The 13,974-nt window shown below is 46.3% G+C and overlaps 7 protein-coding genes across 7 annotated transcripts, besides 25 other annotated features; all 7 read left to right on the top strand.

Annotated features, from left to right (window-relative positions):
• Nucleotides 1–762: a sequence feature (heterozygous, Esmeraldo-like haplotype).
• Nucleotides 16–42: a microsatellite.
• Nucleotides 763–1,240: a sequence feature (haploid, Esmeraldo-like haplotype).
• Nucleotides 949–978: a sequence feature (AT_rich).
• Nucleotides 1,124–1,149: a sequence feature (AT_rich).
• Nucleotides 1,165–1,297: a sequence feature (A-rich).
• Nucleotides 1,241–1,312: a sequence feature (areas merged during assembly that could not be assigned to a particular haplotype. This can correspond to areas where the two haplotypes were merged or to regions with more than two copies in the genome that were merged during assembly.).
• Nucleotides 1,313–1,826: a sequence feature (haploid, Esmeraldo-like haplotype).
• Nucleotides 1,441–1,480: a microsatellite.
• Nucleotides 1,827–1,936: a sequence feature (haploid, non-Esmeraldo-like haplotype).
• Nucleotides 1,930–1,971: a sequence feature (T-rich).
• Nucleotides 1,937–10,546: a sequence feature (heterozygous, Esmeraldo-like haplotype).
• Nucleotides 2,006–2,044: a sequence feature (T-rich).
• Nucleotides 2,087–2,509, top strand: Tc00.1047053506369.70 (histone h1, putative; the record flags this gene model as incomplete). Its single annotated transcript, XM_802657.1, has 1 exon — nucleotides 2,087–2,509. The coding sequence occupies one exon, from the start codon at nucleotides 2,087–2,089 to the stop codon at nucleotides 2,507–2,509; it is 423 nt and encodes a 140-aa protein (XP_807750.1).
• Nucleotides 2,631–2,665: a sequence feature (A-rich).
• Nucleotides 2,758–2,779: a microsatellite.
• Nucleotides 2,853–2,889: a microsatellite.
• Nucleotides 2,936–3,925, top strand: Tc00.1047053506369.60 (hypothetical protein, conserved; the record flags this gene model as incomplete). Its single annotated transcript, XM_802656.1, has 1 exon — nucleotides 2,936–3,925. One exon carries the CDS (start codon nucleotides 2,936–2,938, stop codon nucleotides 3,923–3,925), a length of 990 nt encoding a protein of 329 aa, XP_807749.1.
• On the top strand, nucleotides 4,968–5,591 carry Tc00.1047053506369.50 (hypothetical protein, conserved; the record flags this gene model as incomplete). The annotated part of the gene is made up of 1 exon (XM_802655.1): nucleotides 4,968–5,591. One exon carries the CDS (start codon nucleotides 4,968–4,970, stop codon nucleotides 5,589–5,591), a length of 624 nt encoding a protein of 207 aa, XP_807748.1.
• Nucleotides 5,984–8,809, top strand: Tc00.1047053506369.40 (hypothetical protein, conserved; the record flags this gene model as incomplete). The annotated part of the gene is made up of 1 exon (XM_802654.1): nucleotides 5,984–8,809. One exon carries the CDS (start codon nucleotides 5,984–5,986, stop codon nucleotides 8,807–8,809), a length of 2,826 nt encoding a protein of 941 aa, XP_807747.1.
• Nucleotides 8,983–9,068: a sequence feature (A-rich).
• Nucleotides 9,150–10,436, top strand: Tc00.1047053506369.30 (hypothetical protein, conserved; the record flags this gene model as incomplete). Its single annotated transcript, XM_802653.1, has 1 exon — nucleotides 9,150–10,436. One exon carries the CDS (start codon nucleotides 9,150–9,152, stop codon nucleotides 10,434–10,436), a length of 1,287 nt encoding a protein of 428 aa, XP_807746.1.
• Nucleotides 10,547–10,931: a sequence feature (areas merged during assembly that could not be assigned to a particular haplotype. This can correspond to areas where the two haplotypes were merged or to regions with more than two copies in the genome that were merged during assembly.).
• On the top strand, nucleotides 10,660–12,060 carry Tc00.1047053506369.20 (transporter, putative; the record flags this gene model as incomplete). The annotated part of the gene is made up of 1 exon (XM_802652.1): nucleotides 10,660–12,060. One exon carries the CDS (start codon nucleotides 10,660–10,662, stop codon nucleotides 12,058–12,060), a length of 1,401 nt encoding a protein of 466 aa, XP_807745.1.
• Nucleotides 10,932–11,508: a sequence feature (haploid, Esmeraldo-like haplotype).
• Nucleotides 11,509–12,636: a sequence feature (heterozygous, Esmeraldo-like haplotype).
• Nucleotides 12,327–12,357: a microsatellite.
• Nucleotides 12,393–12,414: a sequence feature (AT_rich).
• Nucleotides 12,637–12,799: a sequence feature (areas merged during assembly that could not be assigned to a particular haplotype. This can correspond to areas where the two haplotypes were merged or to regions with more than two copies in the genome that were merged during assembly.).
• Nucleotides 12,800–13,974: a sequence feature (heterozygous, Esmeraldo-like haplotype).
• Nucleotides 13,562–13,623: a sequence feature (A-rich).
• Tc00.1047053506369.9 (hypothetical protein, conserved) lies at nucleotides 13,656–13,974 on the top strand (the record flags this gene model as incomplete). Its single annotated transcript, XM_802658.1, has 1 exon — nucleotides 13,656–13,974. A coding segment is annotated over one exon (319 nt), but the record flags the coding sequence as incomplete, so codon positions are not given.

Here is a 13,974-nt window from a genome sequence, read left to right as displayed (position 1 = left end):
ATTGTGTGTTGTTCGTTTTTTTTTTTTTTTTTTTTTTTTTTTGTGTGTGTGTGTTCTGTTTGCTGCGACCGTCAGTTTTTAATTTTTCTGTAGTGAGACCCCTTCAAGTGTGTACCACGTGAGGAATGTGTGGGCACGACTTGGACGCCCTCTTCTCTGGGCCGCCTACTGTTGCAGTCGCCACCACAGACACGGGGATCCTGGCAATGCCGGCCGCCTCAGCCTGGCGCCAGGGTCAGTTGCCCCGTATTTTCGGGGGAAGCCAGGAGCCAGCACTGTTTTCCTCACGGGGTCATTGTTTTTGGCGCAGGGCTGACGGCATTCGACCAGCGGCGTATTGCCAGGGCACAGTTTTGACACCATGAGATCTGCGGGCGTGCGTTACATGGCATGCGGGCCGTCAGCATTAGGGACACGGGACAATTCAGTGCAGGAAGGTCGAGGGAAGCGACAGCAAGGCGAGGGAAAACGAAGGCGGAGCAAGCATTCGGGTATGAAAAACGATAAAAGTAAGGGGGAGTGCGAAATCGCAAGCGAACACTTTTTTTTGTTATTGGTGATGTTATCCTTCTTCCTTTTTTTTTTTTTTTTTTCCCTTGGGCACTTGAAATGTGTCGATCAGGGGCGTTGACTCTACTTTCCCTCGCTGCATCCATCCAAAAGGGACGCTGTCACGCTGCGGCAGCAGGAGGGCCGCGCGGCCAAAGAGAGACGATGTTCCGGTGGGAAGAAAAGGCACGTGCCAAACCGTCCTGGTGCGCTCATGCGGCGGTCGCGCCCAGGGAAAAGAGGAGAAAGAAAAAAAATCCCACATCTGCTCTCTTGGTGAGTATGCACCGTTTGTGTGCTGTGAAAAAAGAGGGGAGTATATAAAAAAGAGGGGAAAAGAAAACCCGCAACGCATATGACCGAAGACAAGAGCTCCAAGAAAAAAAAAAAAAAAGGAAGTTTTTTTTTTTACAAATTTTTTTTTTTTTTGTTTCTTTCGTCTGGACCTTTTTTTTTCTATCTGCGTATATGTGCCCGCATGTCGTTTTGTTTGGGCTGGAGCCGCGTAAGTGTTGCATCCAACATTTCCCGTGCATCTTCTTTTTCTCCACATGTGCCATGGATAGCGTCCTACATTTATATTTATATTTATATTTATTAGTATATACACATACCTTTTTTTTTTTTTTTTGGGGATTTTTTTTTTTGTTTGCGATTTTTTGCTTTTTTTTTTTTTTTTTTTTATTTTATTCTGTCTTTCTGTATTTTGATTTATTATTAATATTGTTTTTTTTCTTTCTTTCTTTTTCATTGCGTGTGTGTGTGTGTGCTTTTCCGTCAGCATTAATTACCCACCCGCAGTGTTTTCTTTTTTTTGGCGCAGGTGCAATTCTTGTGTGCATGGGATATGCAAAAAAGGTGCGGTGCGATGCGGGGAGGACGAGACGTGAGAAAAGAAACAAAACAAAAAAAAAAAAAAGGAAAAAAAAAACCCTGCAGTTTTCACTTGCGCACTTCGCCCTCCCCCCTCCCAACGGAACACGCATTGGTGCTGCAAACGGTTTGTTTGCCCCCTTTTTTTTGGCTAGCGGGTGTGTGTGTGTGGTGGCACCTTTCCCGCACAGCCGTGGCTGAGGTCCCTTCCATTTCAAATGTTTGCTCGCAGGGAGAAAACTCGGAGGCCACAAGAAACCAAATATAACCAGAGAGCGGAGAAGTTAAGAGGAAAAAAAAAAAAAAAGGGGGAGGGGTGGGAAAGAAGAGATAATAATGAAGGCATAATTTTCTCAATCGGCTACAGTCCGGCACGTACAGGAAACAGCGTGCAGGAGGATAGGTTATAATGCTTGTTGCTTAAGACTCCCAATATGTTCACCGTGGACACATTTTATTTAAATGAATCCCGCATGAAGTGTTTGTTCACAAATAATAATAACATTGAAAACGGAAAACAAAAAAAAGGATGAAAGAAAAAAAAAAAAATCGTATGGATTAGCCCTATTGTCGCCACCTCCATAAGAAAACAATAACAAAAAAAAAAAAAAAAGCAAGAAAACAGTGTTATGACGAGAGTTTACAAACAAGTCTACAACCATCAATGCTAAACGCGAACCCGTTGGATGCTGCACCTGGTGCTGTATCTCATCTTTCTTTCTTATTGACTTTTTATCTCGTGCCGCGTGCTGCCCGCTCACTGCTCCTCCTGCCCCTTCCCTGTGTGTTGTCTTTGTGTTTGGTGAAGATCCTGCTGAGAGTGCACGAAAGGAATTTAAGAACGCAAAACATGTCTGACGCTGCCGTTCCGCCCAAGAAGGCCTCGCCGAAGAAGGCAGCGGCTAAGAAGCCTGCCGCCAAGAAGACTGCTAAGAAACCAGCCGCGAAGAAGCCTGCTGCGAAGAAGAGGGCCGCCCCCAAGAAGAAGCCTGCAGCAGCCAAGAAAGCTGTTAATAAGAGTGCCAAGAAGCATGCGGCAAAGAAGGCACCCAAGAAAGCCGTGAAGAAGGCGCCGAAGAAGAAGTAGGGATTTATTTTGGTTCAACCGTGCGTTGTCGCGATCCATGTCGCTGGCGCACCTGGTAAATAACGATATGAACTCGTCACCGGTGGAGACGATGGCATGCCCGTTTTTCCATTACTAGAACTTTTGTTTTGTTTTTATTTTTGTTTGTTTTTGTTTCTCATCCCCAGTGCTGGGGGCTGCAGCAACCCTTCTTCCGTGTGTGCATTCGCGACGGTGTTATGACTATGTTTTTGAAAGGTTGACGGTGCTTTTTTTTTTTTTTTTTTTTTTGGCTAGTCGACGTTCTTTCTGCTTTGGTTGTTTTTATCTGTTTTTTATCTGAATGCTTTTTTTTTGGTACGTGTTTTTTTTTTTTTTTTTTTTTTTTTTTTTGATTTTTTGTGACGTAGGGAAGGGAAGGGGTGGTGTTATGAGGGTTTCTTTGTTATGTGGGTTCAGTCACGTTTGTTATGTAGGGTTAGCAAAGATAATTTACTGAGTTTCTACTATCGTTGCGTGCAGTTTGTCCCACATCCGTTGAAGCAGGAGAGTGGGGGTGAGGACGCCTTTCTCTCTCTCGTTGGCGTGCAGGCGGTGTTAGATGGGGTGAGCTGGTGGAAAGAAAATACTGCTGTGGATGCGGGGTTGTATAGTGCGGCTCTTGCTCGAGCGATGTATACTTACGTTGAGGAGGAGTTGTTGGGGGATAATCCTTCTTCTTCATTAGCATTGCTGCAGAAGGCTTACGATGCATGTAAGGCTGATGAGATTGAGGGTACGTCAACGGCATTGGTGGCGACACTTCAGCCCCCAACTGAGGAGGAGGTTGCCTTAATGGGTTTGGAGGACAGACACAAGAACTGTATTTTAGATATTTGTAGTGTGGGGGATTGCACGGCATTGATAGTTCGACGAGGCAGGATTGTTTTTATAACTGAGGAACAAACTCATGACTTGGATTTTCCGTATCAATTGGGTCAGGGGAGCAGTGACACACCTTGCCGGGGCTTGAAGTACCGTTTCCCCGTTGAGTGTGGCGATGTACTCTTTTTGGGTAGTGATGGTGTTTTTGATAATCTTTTTCCACATCGTGTTGCAGAGTTGATGTGGAAAGTGCTGAATAATGTTTGCTTGCGTCATTTTTCGGGGGTACCAGGGAACTGGGGAAGGGTGGAGCTCTTTGAGAACACGATGCACGCTCTCGCGAGGGGTTCCGAGGATGTCATACGGGAGGCCTGGAATTGTGCGAGAGACATCCATTCCGATACACCGTATGCCCGCAAGGCGGTGGCGGGGGGTGCCTATTACGAGGGCGGGAAACAAGACGACATGACACTTTTGGTTTCTGTCATAGACCAGGAGAGGGACGCGGGATCTGGCGACCGCATTGTCCGTGGCGCCGTGATGAACCCTTATCCATACAGGGATTGGCCATGAGAAGGAGTGGAGGAGGGAGATGGAAGTGTGCAGGTAAGAATGAATGAATGGGCGAGAAGGGGAAAGGTTCAGGAGACGCCGAGAAAAGAAGAAATTGCGGAAGCTGAAAAGAAAAATGAGAGGCGCGGTCAATTGTTGTTGAGAGAAGGGCCTCCATAGCCAAGAGACGAGAAAAACCAAAACGGGTGAAAAGAAACAAGGAAGAAAAGAAAAAAATTTTCCAGGAGGACGTGTTTTGGACACAATTACGTTTGTGTTGGCTCTGAATTTTCCTGGTGGGGGGTCGAAAAGGTGTTCTTCCGATGTAACGGTTTGCATAATGATATACGTGCCCACGTTTTTAGATGTTTATTTTATTTTTTTTACTTTTTGACTTCCGTAGTTTGGGGTTTAACGGGAAAACGAAAATAATGAGGAAGCCATGACGTTGTGGGTGTAAAATGTGCATGTGCATGCGGCGAGTGAATGGTCACGAGAGGTGAGGGGAAGGTGCTGCAAATTTTGTTTGTCTTCCCACCTCCTCTTATTTGGTTCTTGTTTTATGTTTTTGCGTGTTTCCCTGTTGGTAGTTCAACATTTGTTGGCTGCATTTATATATTTTTTCGTCTTTTATGCCATCTAGCGTCATCTCTTTGTTGCCGAGTGGGTGGGCGTTTCCCTGAAACGAGGGGGGAACGTACTGCCTGCATTGGGCTACTTGTGGCGCAGAAGTGGTGGAGAGGTCTTCTGAGGGGGGATGAACGCATTGAGGATTCCCTCGTGTAGTGGCAGAATTAACACATGAGAGTTGAGCAAAAATAAAATAAAATAACCGAAGAGGCGGTTTACAATGGTTTTATGAGGCCACGTGGTTTTTGTGACGTCGTCTTTTATTTCCTTATTTGTTTTGACTGGTCGTCCTGTTACGGCCTTTTCTTTTTTTTTTTTTTTTTGCTGGGAATCCCCTTATTTCATCTCTTTATGCCTCATTTGCCTTGCTGTCGTGCCCACTCACACTTACACCCACACAAATTTAATTGCGAGGGCCTGTAAGGGGTGGGGGATGAGTGGATGCGGTAGGAGACATCGCGCGAAGCACCTCACGCTTCAATTTCTCGATGCTGACGGATGGAAGGGACCAGCGGCTGGTGAGTCGATGGCAGTGTGCATCGAGTCCCCGCAGAACCAACACGTGCGTGTCCTTCTATTTGGTCCCAACAGCACAATTAGCGGCACTGCCGGCAGTGATGGAGAAGTGAATGGCAATGGAGTCGCGTCGCCAGTGGAGTGTTTCGTCTTCGTCCCCGGCAAGTTTCGCAAGGTGATTTGGCTCGCGGTGAAAGACGTCATTGTGGTGGCAGATGGCACTACCGTCGCCTTCAAGCCGTCGCCGGATCAACTGAAGACGTTTTTCCGCGACAACCCCGAGTGGAAGTCACGTTTGTTAGCGGCGCAAAAAATGGTGGAGACGTGCAAGCCTGCAGTGGAACAGTTGCCACAATATACGAAGACTGCCCACACGACAACCTCCGTGCTGGACAGAGTCGGGGAGGAGCACTTCTCGAGCGGTTTCGCCGGCAGCGCGGGGGATGAGGAGAGGGGAGACATGAACCCTAACAGAAACAACATTAGGCACAGAGCGCAATTTTTTTACGACAGCGAGGAAGAGGAGGAGGAAGAGGATTAAGCGAGAGTGCTTGAAGTCATTGTCTGTGCGGAAGGAATCCTCTGGTGGATTTGTCCTGAGTAAAGCGATGTAACCGGTTAATGCAGTTTAAAAAGAAAAAAGAAGAAAGGGGGAACACATGCATGTTTGTGAGAAGCAAAAAATGGAGGAGTAAATGCTGAAGTAGAAATCACGTCGGCGATTCAATGCACATACTCGTTGCCGCTTTGTTAAGGGTGTCATTTAGGTTTTGAACGCGTCGGCGGATGAGAAGCGAGGAAGTGAAGGGAGAGGCTCTTGATAGTCCGTGCACCGTTAGAGAAAATTGTTGCTTTTGAGATGGTGTATTTTACTTTGTTGATTTTTTTTCCCCATTTCTTGTCCATGTTTTTTTCTTTTTTTTCTCTTGAGAAATGGAGCAGACATGCCAAGGAGTTGCTTCCGATACCGTGGAGTCCTCATCCTCCTCCCTAGTTTTGACTGTAGCTGATGCGTGGGCCAGTATACGTGCGTACTTTATGGAGGAGCAGGCCGCAGTGGAAGATGTTGCATTGGCTGAAATTGCTGACCGTCTGCCACATGTAACACACTCGTTGGAGGTAATACAGAAGGCGCTTCTGCAAGAACGGTCGCAGATGATGCAATCCGGGTTTGTACCGCAGGTAAGAAAAGTGGACACATATTGTGCAAGCAGCGTCAGTAGCAAGAGTGACGTCCTCATGTCATTGCAGAGACCGAGTTTCAAGGATCCCAATAGCAGCAGCCATTTTGGAAACAAAGCCTGTACCGATGGGGTTTGGCGACTGCCCCCGTGTTACACATTTCTTTGGGATGAGCCATTTTTTACGTCTCATGAGGAGGAGAACGCCGTGGACGAGGAGGAAATATCCCCTATTGGGCATATTTTTCTTCTTTCCTTGTGCCAGTTTGCCAAACACGATGATCCACCGGGTGCTCGACGTATCATACTTTGGTTTTTGGCTCGTTTGCTCTCGGAGGCGGATCTTCCATGTTTACCATACAGAGGAGATCCACCACGATCGTTGTTGCAGATGTTTCCTGGCAACACGGTTGTTCCACTGATGGATATGCTTCGTCAGGTGGCGGCCAGGCTTCGACCAAAAACAGTAGGCAAAGAAGACACCATGGGAATGTCTTCAACATCCAACACTCGAGAATCAAACACGGATGCGATGGAGGAGGAACGCGAGGCACTTCTTAACCTTTTGTGTGCATTGACGGAAAGGATGGAACAAGTTCCTGCGTTGGCCATGTTTCTTATTCCCGAATCTGTGACAGATGCAAAGGAAGAAGCGGACTTTGAAACAAACCCCGAATCACCACCGACTGTCGGCTCTTCTTTTAGTATTCTGCACGAATTGCTGGTTTACGCTACAATTCGGGGAGAATCCGTTCACCCCAACAAACAGCAAACGATTTATCAACTGGCATTGCGGGGACTGCTTAGTCTTGCCAAATGTCCTGATCCAGCGATACAGGATTATGTGAAGAAGCAAACTGCAGTGGCATCAGCAACTTTAATGGGGGCACGAACAACTCTCCTTACTTTATGCACAGTCCCTTACAACGATGACACTAACGCACAGCTCAGTTACCTGTCTGAGTTGCTGCGTTTCTGGTCGCAACTGATATTATTGTCCCCTGCTGTATCAGAGGCTTGGGGAGTAGAGGCAATGATCGAAAGTAGTTTTGTCCACGGTGCACTTGTGCCGCTGCTTTGTTCAGCAGAAGAGAAAGTGTACGCTGCCGCCGCTCTTGTGACGGCCAGAACTGTGCGTTTTGTGGGTCGATCGCCTTCTTTTTACGTTTCTGCTGTGACGCGGGCGTTACTGGGCACACATATTGACCGTTTGAGTGGAAATCCAATGCGGTTAACTGTTACTCCCAAAGAGATGCTGTCTTCTTTATCGTCGACGGTGACTTTGCTAGAATACGTCTTGTTGCCGAATCTTGCAATACGGAGCGATGAAGACTGGAGCTGCACAGAGGTTACGTTGTACCTGCTAGATACAATTGCACTGTACGAACCGGTGCTATTTATGGAGTTTGCCCTTTCCCTGTCCATTTCCACACTTGCTGAGGTGTATGTGGATGCGCTCCAACGTGCTCTGCAGTCTGAGCTAAAAAATGCATATGGAAAAACCACGACTGCTACTAGTGATGGGGATGACACTTCTGTTACGAATTCTTCGCCAGACAAGGCAAGAAATGTAGAATATCTTCAACAGTTGACGTCTGAGTTGGAACTTTCCGCCGCTGAGACATCTCCATATCTGGATGTCACGGAGTGCTTTTCTGCACGACTACGAGCTCCGAGGGGAATCATGCTATGGACCAACGCAGAGACCATTGCGGAGGAAATCCTTTCCCGTCTGCTGCTAGTGGAGAGTCATGTTCCTGCGTGCATTCTTGAGAAGAGACAACGCATCATGAACTGTTCTTGCAGAGGTGTGGATGAGGAATTTTTGGAATTCGTGCTTGAAGGTAGTGGTCATAGTCAGACGCTCCAGGAAACTTCTTTTGCCTCGATGGACAATCAGGCCGCAAAAAAGGAGTCGAATAATATTTGGTTTCACATTGGGGTTCACCAATCGCCACTTGTGGAGCGTCTCTGCGAGATGACTTCCAAAATGTTGATAATTCCCTCCGTTGTTTGCTCACTTTTGACGCAACTGTGGTCCACCATCTGTGTCTTGCCGGACTTTCGTGTCCTGTACACTCTCATGGACTCTAGGTACGGCCAACTCCGCCAGGCCTTGCTTAAACTGCGCGACACCATTGACGAGGGACTTCAACACGACGAAGACGTGGCATTTGCGCTTGCATCTGCAGCAGCAGCAGTCGCGGCGAAAACGAATATGAAGACGGAGCTTGTCGATGTGGGGTCGCAGAATAAGCTTCTGGCAGAGAGCAACCTTTCCATTGGTATCATACACAGCACTGCCTCTCATTTGTACACACGCAAATACTTGTACTTTCAGTTTATTCAGCTTGGAAATTCGCTTTGCTGGGTGAGGGACATCGTTGAACAGGAGTTTCCTAACCAAGAACTGCTTGTTGCACTTAAGAAACATCGGCATTTTCTTGAGGCATGCGCGTGTGTGGAGGCGTTTCGCATGGAACTGGACGCAGCGATTGGCCATGTGGCCCTATCTCACAGTCTTATGTGCATTAAAACTGGGAAGGAGCACGCGAAAAGGAATCTTCATGATATTTAGCCACGACGCCCTGAGTTGTGTTTGCCGTTTTCTCTTTAATTATTTGTTTTTCAACTTGCGTGCCGTGATGGTGGTTGTCGTGGATTGGCCCAGGGGCAGAAGCCCTTTTCTTTTTATAGTGTACTGTTCCTTTGCATTTCTTTGGTGTTTGTATTTTTCTTCAGGGGTTTCAATTTCTTGTTTTTTTGTGTGTTTTTTATTGTTTGTCTCTTCTTATCATTTGAACTTTTTTTTTCTTTTTTACTGCTTTTTTTTGTTTGTCTCATTGGCCATGGGGTTTGCGGTGGTGGGGGAAAGGGGGAAAATGTGTGTCGAGGTCAAGCAAGGCGGGGTTACATGCATGCTTGAGCTAGATGGCAGAACTTTGACGTTTGAGAAGTTTCGTGAGTGTTGTCTCGAACCAAACGTTCCGGCCGTTATTCGATGTGCTGTTCCCGAATGTGAGACAGGCTCAAAAGAGGGTTTTGTTTCTTGTTTAGAACGTATGACGTCACGGCTTGCGCCTATGAGCCTCATTGACGCATATGGGGAAGGTCATCATGTGCCAACAGTGGAATTCATGACTGGAAAAACCTCTGACTCTGACCAATTTGAGTGCATGGAGTGTCGTATGAGGCCATTGGGCGAGGTCATGGAGTGCTGGCGTCGGAAGGATGGGGTGTTGTATTTGAAGGATTGGCACATGCAATTGGAGTCTGAGTCCCAAGGGGGAGCCACCGAAAGAAATTCAGTTGAGAAGAAAGCAGTGATCGATGGGTATCATTGTATTGTGCATGGTGATGGTCTTTATCAGGTTCCTGAATACCTGGGCCATGATTGGATGGATGACTTCTGCCGCTGCTTGGGAGGTGGCGAGGCAAATTATTGCCATTTTGGTGACACAGAGAGTGATTATCGTTTTGCATACATTGGGCCGCCCTCCAGTTGGACACCCTTGCACTTTGACGTATTTGGAACATACTCCTGGTCATTGAATGTGTGCGGGGAGAAACTGTGGTTTTTTCCGTCACCGGAAGGTAACCAGCGACTTCTGGAAACTAGTCTTTATGGTCTGATGTTGCCCGTTGACATTCGAACCACTACAGGCGCTGAGCTGTGGGCGGTACTGCAGCGTCCAGGAGATCTTGTGTTTGTGCCCAGTGGATACCTGCATCAGGTTCATAATGTGAGTGGTCCACAATTTCTCTTGCCTCCTAAAAACACCTTGCGACCTGACGACGCAGCGAATCCCAAAAAGGCCAAGGTGTTAGATAATGACGACACCGGGAGCGTTTCTTTGGTGATTTCCATCAACCATAATTGGTGCAATGAGTGGTGCGTGGAACGAATGGTGGAGGCCTTCTGTCGGGACGCCAATCGATTACAACGACTTTTGACTGAAGAGGACCGCGTCCTGCTTTTTGGTGAAGATTGCACGGCGTGGCACAAACACGTGGAAAATTTGCTGATTGGAGGCACAAACTGGAATTTTGCCTGCATTCGTAGTTTTTTGAAGCACAGGCTTGCCTGCCTCAGCATTCAGGATGATGGAAAGGGTGCCGAAGTGGGGTTGAGACGTCTTCTTAAAAAATGCCTTACGGAGGTTGATGCTGTTGAGTTGCGCATCACTCACACTTGCGGAAGTTGAGGCACTGGTGTTTCTGTTGTTGCGATTTATTTTGTCGGAATATACATATATATGTATATTAATGTGTGTTTTGTTTCTGCCTCCTCCACTCTTTTGTTCCCATTCAAGTTTGTCCGTGGGTTTTGCGGACAATCAACAAAACTACTTTGACTATTGTTTTGATTTTGTTTGTTTTTGCCGATGCTCTCTTTTTGGCGTGTTAGTTTAGATACGCTTATTGATCATGGCGTCTTTTTGGGAATTGGTACGGGATTGGGCAGAATCCCTTCATATTCCTAATTTTCTGCAGAGCTTTAGTGGCGGTGTGCGCACCACCTTTGTTCCTCTCTTTGCACGACAGCTGGGATCAACGGACAGCCAACTGGGGTTCATTATTGGTTCTGCAGGAATTGTCAAAGTTGTCTTTGATATGTTCTTTGCATTTGCCACTTCAGTCTATGGGACTCGTCTCATGATGGTCGCCGGCATGCTTCTAAATGCTCTTGGTGGCCTTGTTGCTACGATGGCATGGTCCCCCTTTGTGCTTGCCCTCGCGTCTATGCTTTGGGGTGCTGGCGTGGGCTTATTTTTTGTGGCTCGGCATGTCTTTATTGCAAAAGCAGTTCCTCGTTCCATTTGTGGCCGTCTTATGTCTGTTGTTGGTGGCATTGCACGTTGGTGTTCCGTCTTGGGGCCTGGTGTTGCCGGAGTACTGACGGATATCTGTGATATTCGCGTAACCGCCTTCTCTATTGTGCCAATGAGTCTTGGATGCGCCTACGTGATGGCAAAAAATAAGAGGATACGTGAGGTGGATGAAGGGATTCGTGAAGAAAAGGGTACACACAGTATTTCGAAGGAGTTTCATGAAATGATGCATGTGTTGCGAAATTACTGGGAAATCATTGTACGTGTCGGCTTTTATTCATTGATTATTATCTGTTTGCGCCAGTGTAGAGGGATGTTATTGGTAATTGCGGCAATGAATATGGGGCTTTCATCGTCTATGGTGGGTCTGGTGTTGGTATCATCATATTCAGTAGATGCCACTTTTTTTTTCTTGGGAGGTTATATTATGGATAAGTGTGGCCAAAGCTATGTGACTATCCCTACGTCGATAAATCTGGGCATCGCCTTTTTTATTCTTTCTAATGCTAATTCTCTTGCTTCATTGATTCTGGCTTCCGTGTTCTTTGGTGTCGCGGAGTCTACCAGCTCTGGAATGTTGCTGTCACTTACTGCCAACCATTCTCCATCCACTGGCCGCGCTCCCTTCATGGGTCTTATACGAACTGTGCAGGACTCTGGGCAAGTGCTTGGGCCAATGGCTTCGGGCGTAATTATGGACTACTTTGGTTTTGCCTCTGTGTGTTACGTCATGGGGGCTGTGGGGATGCTTAGTGCCCCTTGGGCATACTTCTTGATTCCGGAAAAACCGCCTTGTCATCTGGAAGAAGAGGCGGTGAATGTCAGTGAGGGATCTGCCGCTGTAACTTCACTTGTTACGGATGCGGAAGAAAAAAAGGACTTTCTTGTTGTTGACGCCGAGGGTGAAAGATGTTTATCGTTGGACGAAGAGTTGTCACTATTCGATGACGCCGTGTCGGAGGAGGAGTTTGTGAAAATGGCGGTACCGGAGGAATGATGGGGACTCACCTTTTTTTTTTTTTTTTTCCTTTTATCCCGAGGCTAACAGTATTTTTGTGTTTTTCTTTTCTGGATGAGAGAAGTGTATGAGCGCATGTGTGTGTGTGTGGGGTATGTGGGGTGAAAAGGGGAAACTTTGGTGCCTCCTTCTCGCATGCTTCATGAATGAACCCCGTTTTGTCACCAGGGCCCGTGATCCCACGTTTTCTTTAATTCGGTGGGGATAGGGGAAGAGGAGGAATACTCCTCATCTCCAACAATAGGAAAGAAGAAGAAAAAAAAAAAAAAAAAAAAACGGGCGATCCAGTTTTGTAAATGGTGTTAAGTTGGTTATATTTTATTTATTTATTTTGCGCGTGTCTTTTTTTCTTTTTTTTTTTTGATTCTTGAAACCTTTTTGTGGGGAGGAAGTGCGCCCAGACAAGGGTCGAATCAATAATTTTTTTCCCCCTTCCCTCCCGGGATCTACTCTGCTTCTCTACCGGTGTATAGATTTTTGCTTTTAAATGTATTACGCTGGACGGCGGCGGGGGAAGTTTTTTATTTTCTTTTCTGCATTTTGCCCGACCATTTTACTGCACTTCACGCAGGGGAGGGTTCTGACGGCAGTGAGGTGTTCAAAGACAACCGTCTTTCAAGCTTTGAGTGAGCCTGGTTGTTGTGGGATACAGTTTTTGGGCACTTTTTTTTTTTTTTTTTTTCTCCCTTGTGTGTGTATGAGAGTTTGTTGCATCTTCTTCGAGGTGTGGGGGATTCTGTATAAAATGGAGGGAAACCTTGATTTCCCATTGTTGTGCTTTTTTTTGTGTTTTCGAGTAATATGGGGACACGTCTTCAGCCAGGCGCATATTCTCTCTCTCTCTCTGTGTGTGTGTGTGTGTTTGTGGGTGTCCCTATGATTTTTATCGGGGTGGTGAATTTGTGGCTGCGTTCTGTTGTACTTTTTTTGTTTGTTGTGTTGTGTTGTGTGAGAGGTGCCATTTGTGGCAGGAAAAGTGGGACGCAAATGTAATTGTTGCTGATCACAGGTTCTTTTTCTTCTTATTATTATTGTTATTATTTTTTACCCATTACTGGAGACATGTATGTACAATTCTCATTATCATGGTTTTTTATGTTGATTTTTATGTTTATATATGTGTTGTTTCTTTATATTGGCAAGGAGTGTAATTTTTTAGCCCAGTACGGGACGAGGTTCTTTTTATTCCGTTCATATATGAAAGGCTCCTCAATGAATGGGAGGAGGGGGGGCTTTGAGAGGGGTGGACGTGGATTATGATGACCAAAAGAAAAAGACATGTCAATTAAAAGAAAACCAACAACAAGAAGAAAAACGAGGGGCTGACGAAAAATGGAACTGTGGAAGAGGCAATTCTCTTTCGCCCTGATTGGTGCAAATGATTTATGATATCATATGATGTCTTTTGCCAGACGATTGTTGCATCTGAGTTTTGGTGGTGTGACGTCTCTTTTTATGACTGTTGATTTTAGTTTATTTATTTATTTTTATTTTTATTTTTTATTTTTTTGTCTTCTTTATTATTATTTTGTTTTTAATTTTGCAAGAAGGAGTGTGAGTGTGTGGCCGGTAAGATGTCTCGGCAGGCTGTGGGTTGGCTGAGTTCCAAGCTTGGTATCAACATTGACGGTCGCACGGAAACCGAGGAAAAGACAGATTCTGCTCTTTTCCCCTCCCATGGATTTTCCAGCGCTGCCATGAAGATTGACATGTGTCTGCACAAAATCAACGACGCCGTGTTTGGCCGCGATAGCGATTCCGGTGCTGGAGGTGAGATTAATTTTATTGGCGGTAGCAGCGGTGTCGGTGCGACCAGCGGTGGCGAAGAGGTGGAGCTGGATGAGAATGGCCTGCCCATCACAAAGAATTGGTACTACTTTGACAAGGAGCTAA

This window comes from Trypanosoma cruzi, genomic scaffold (genome assembly GCF_000209065.1).
Source record: "Trypanosoma cruzi strain CL Brener 1047053516475 genomic scaffold, whole genome shotgun sequence".
Classification (NCBI taxonomy): Eukaryota; Euglenozoa; class Kinetoplastea; order Trypanosomatida; family Trypanosomatidae; genus Trypanosoma; species Trypanosoma cruzi.
This window is presented reverse-complemented; position numbering and strand designations above follow the sequence as displayed.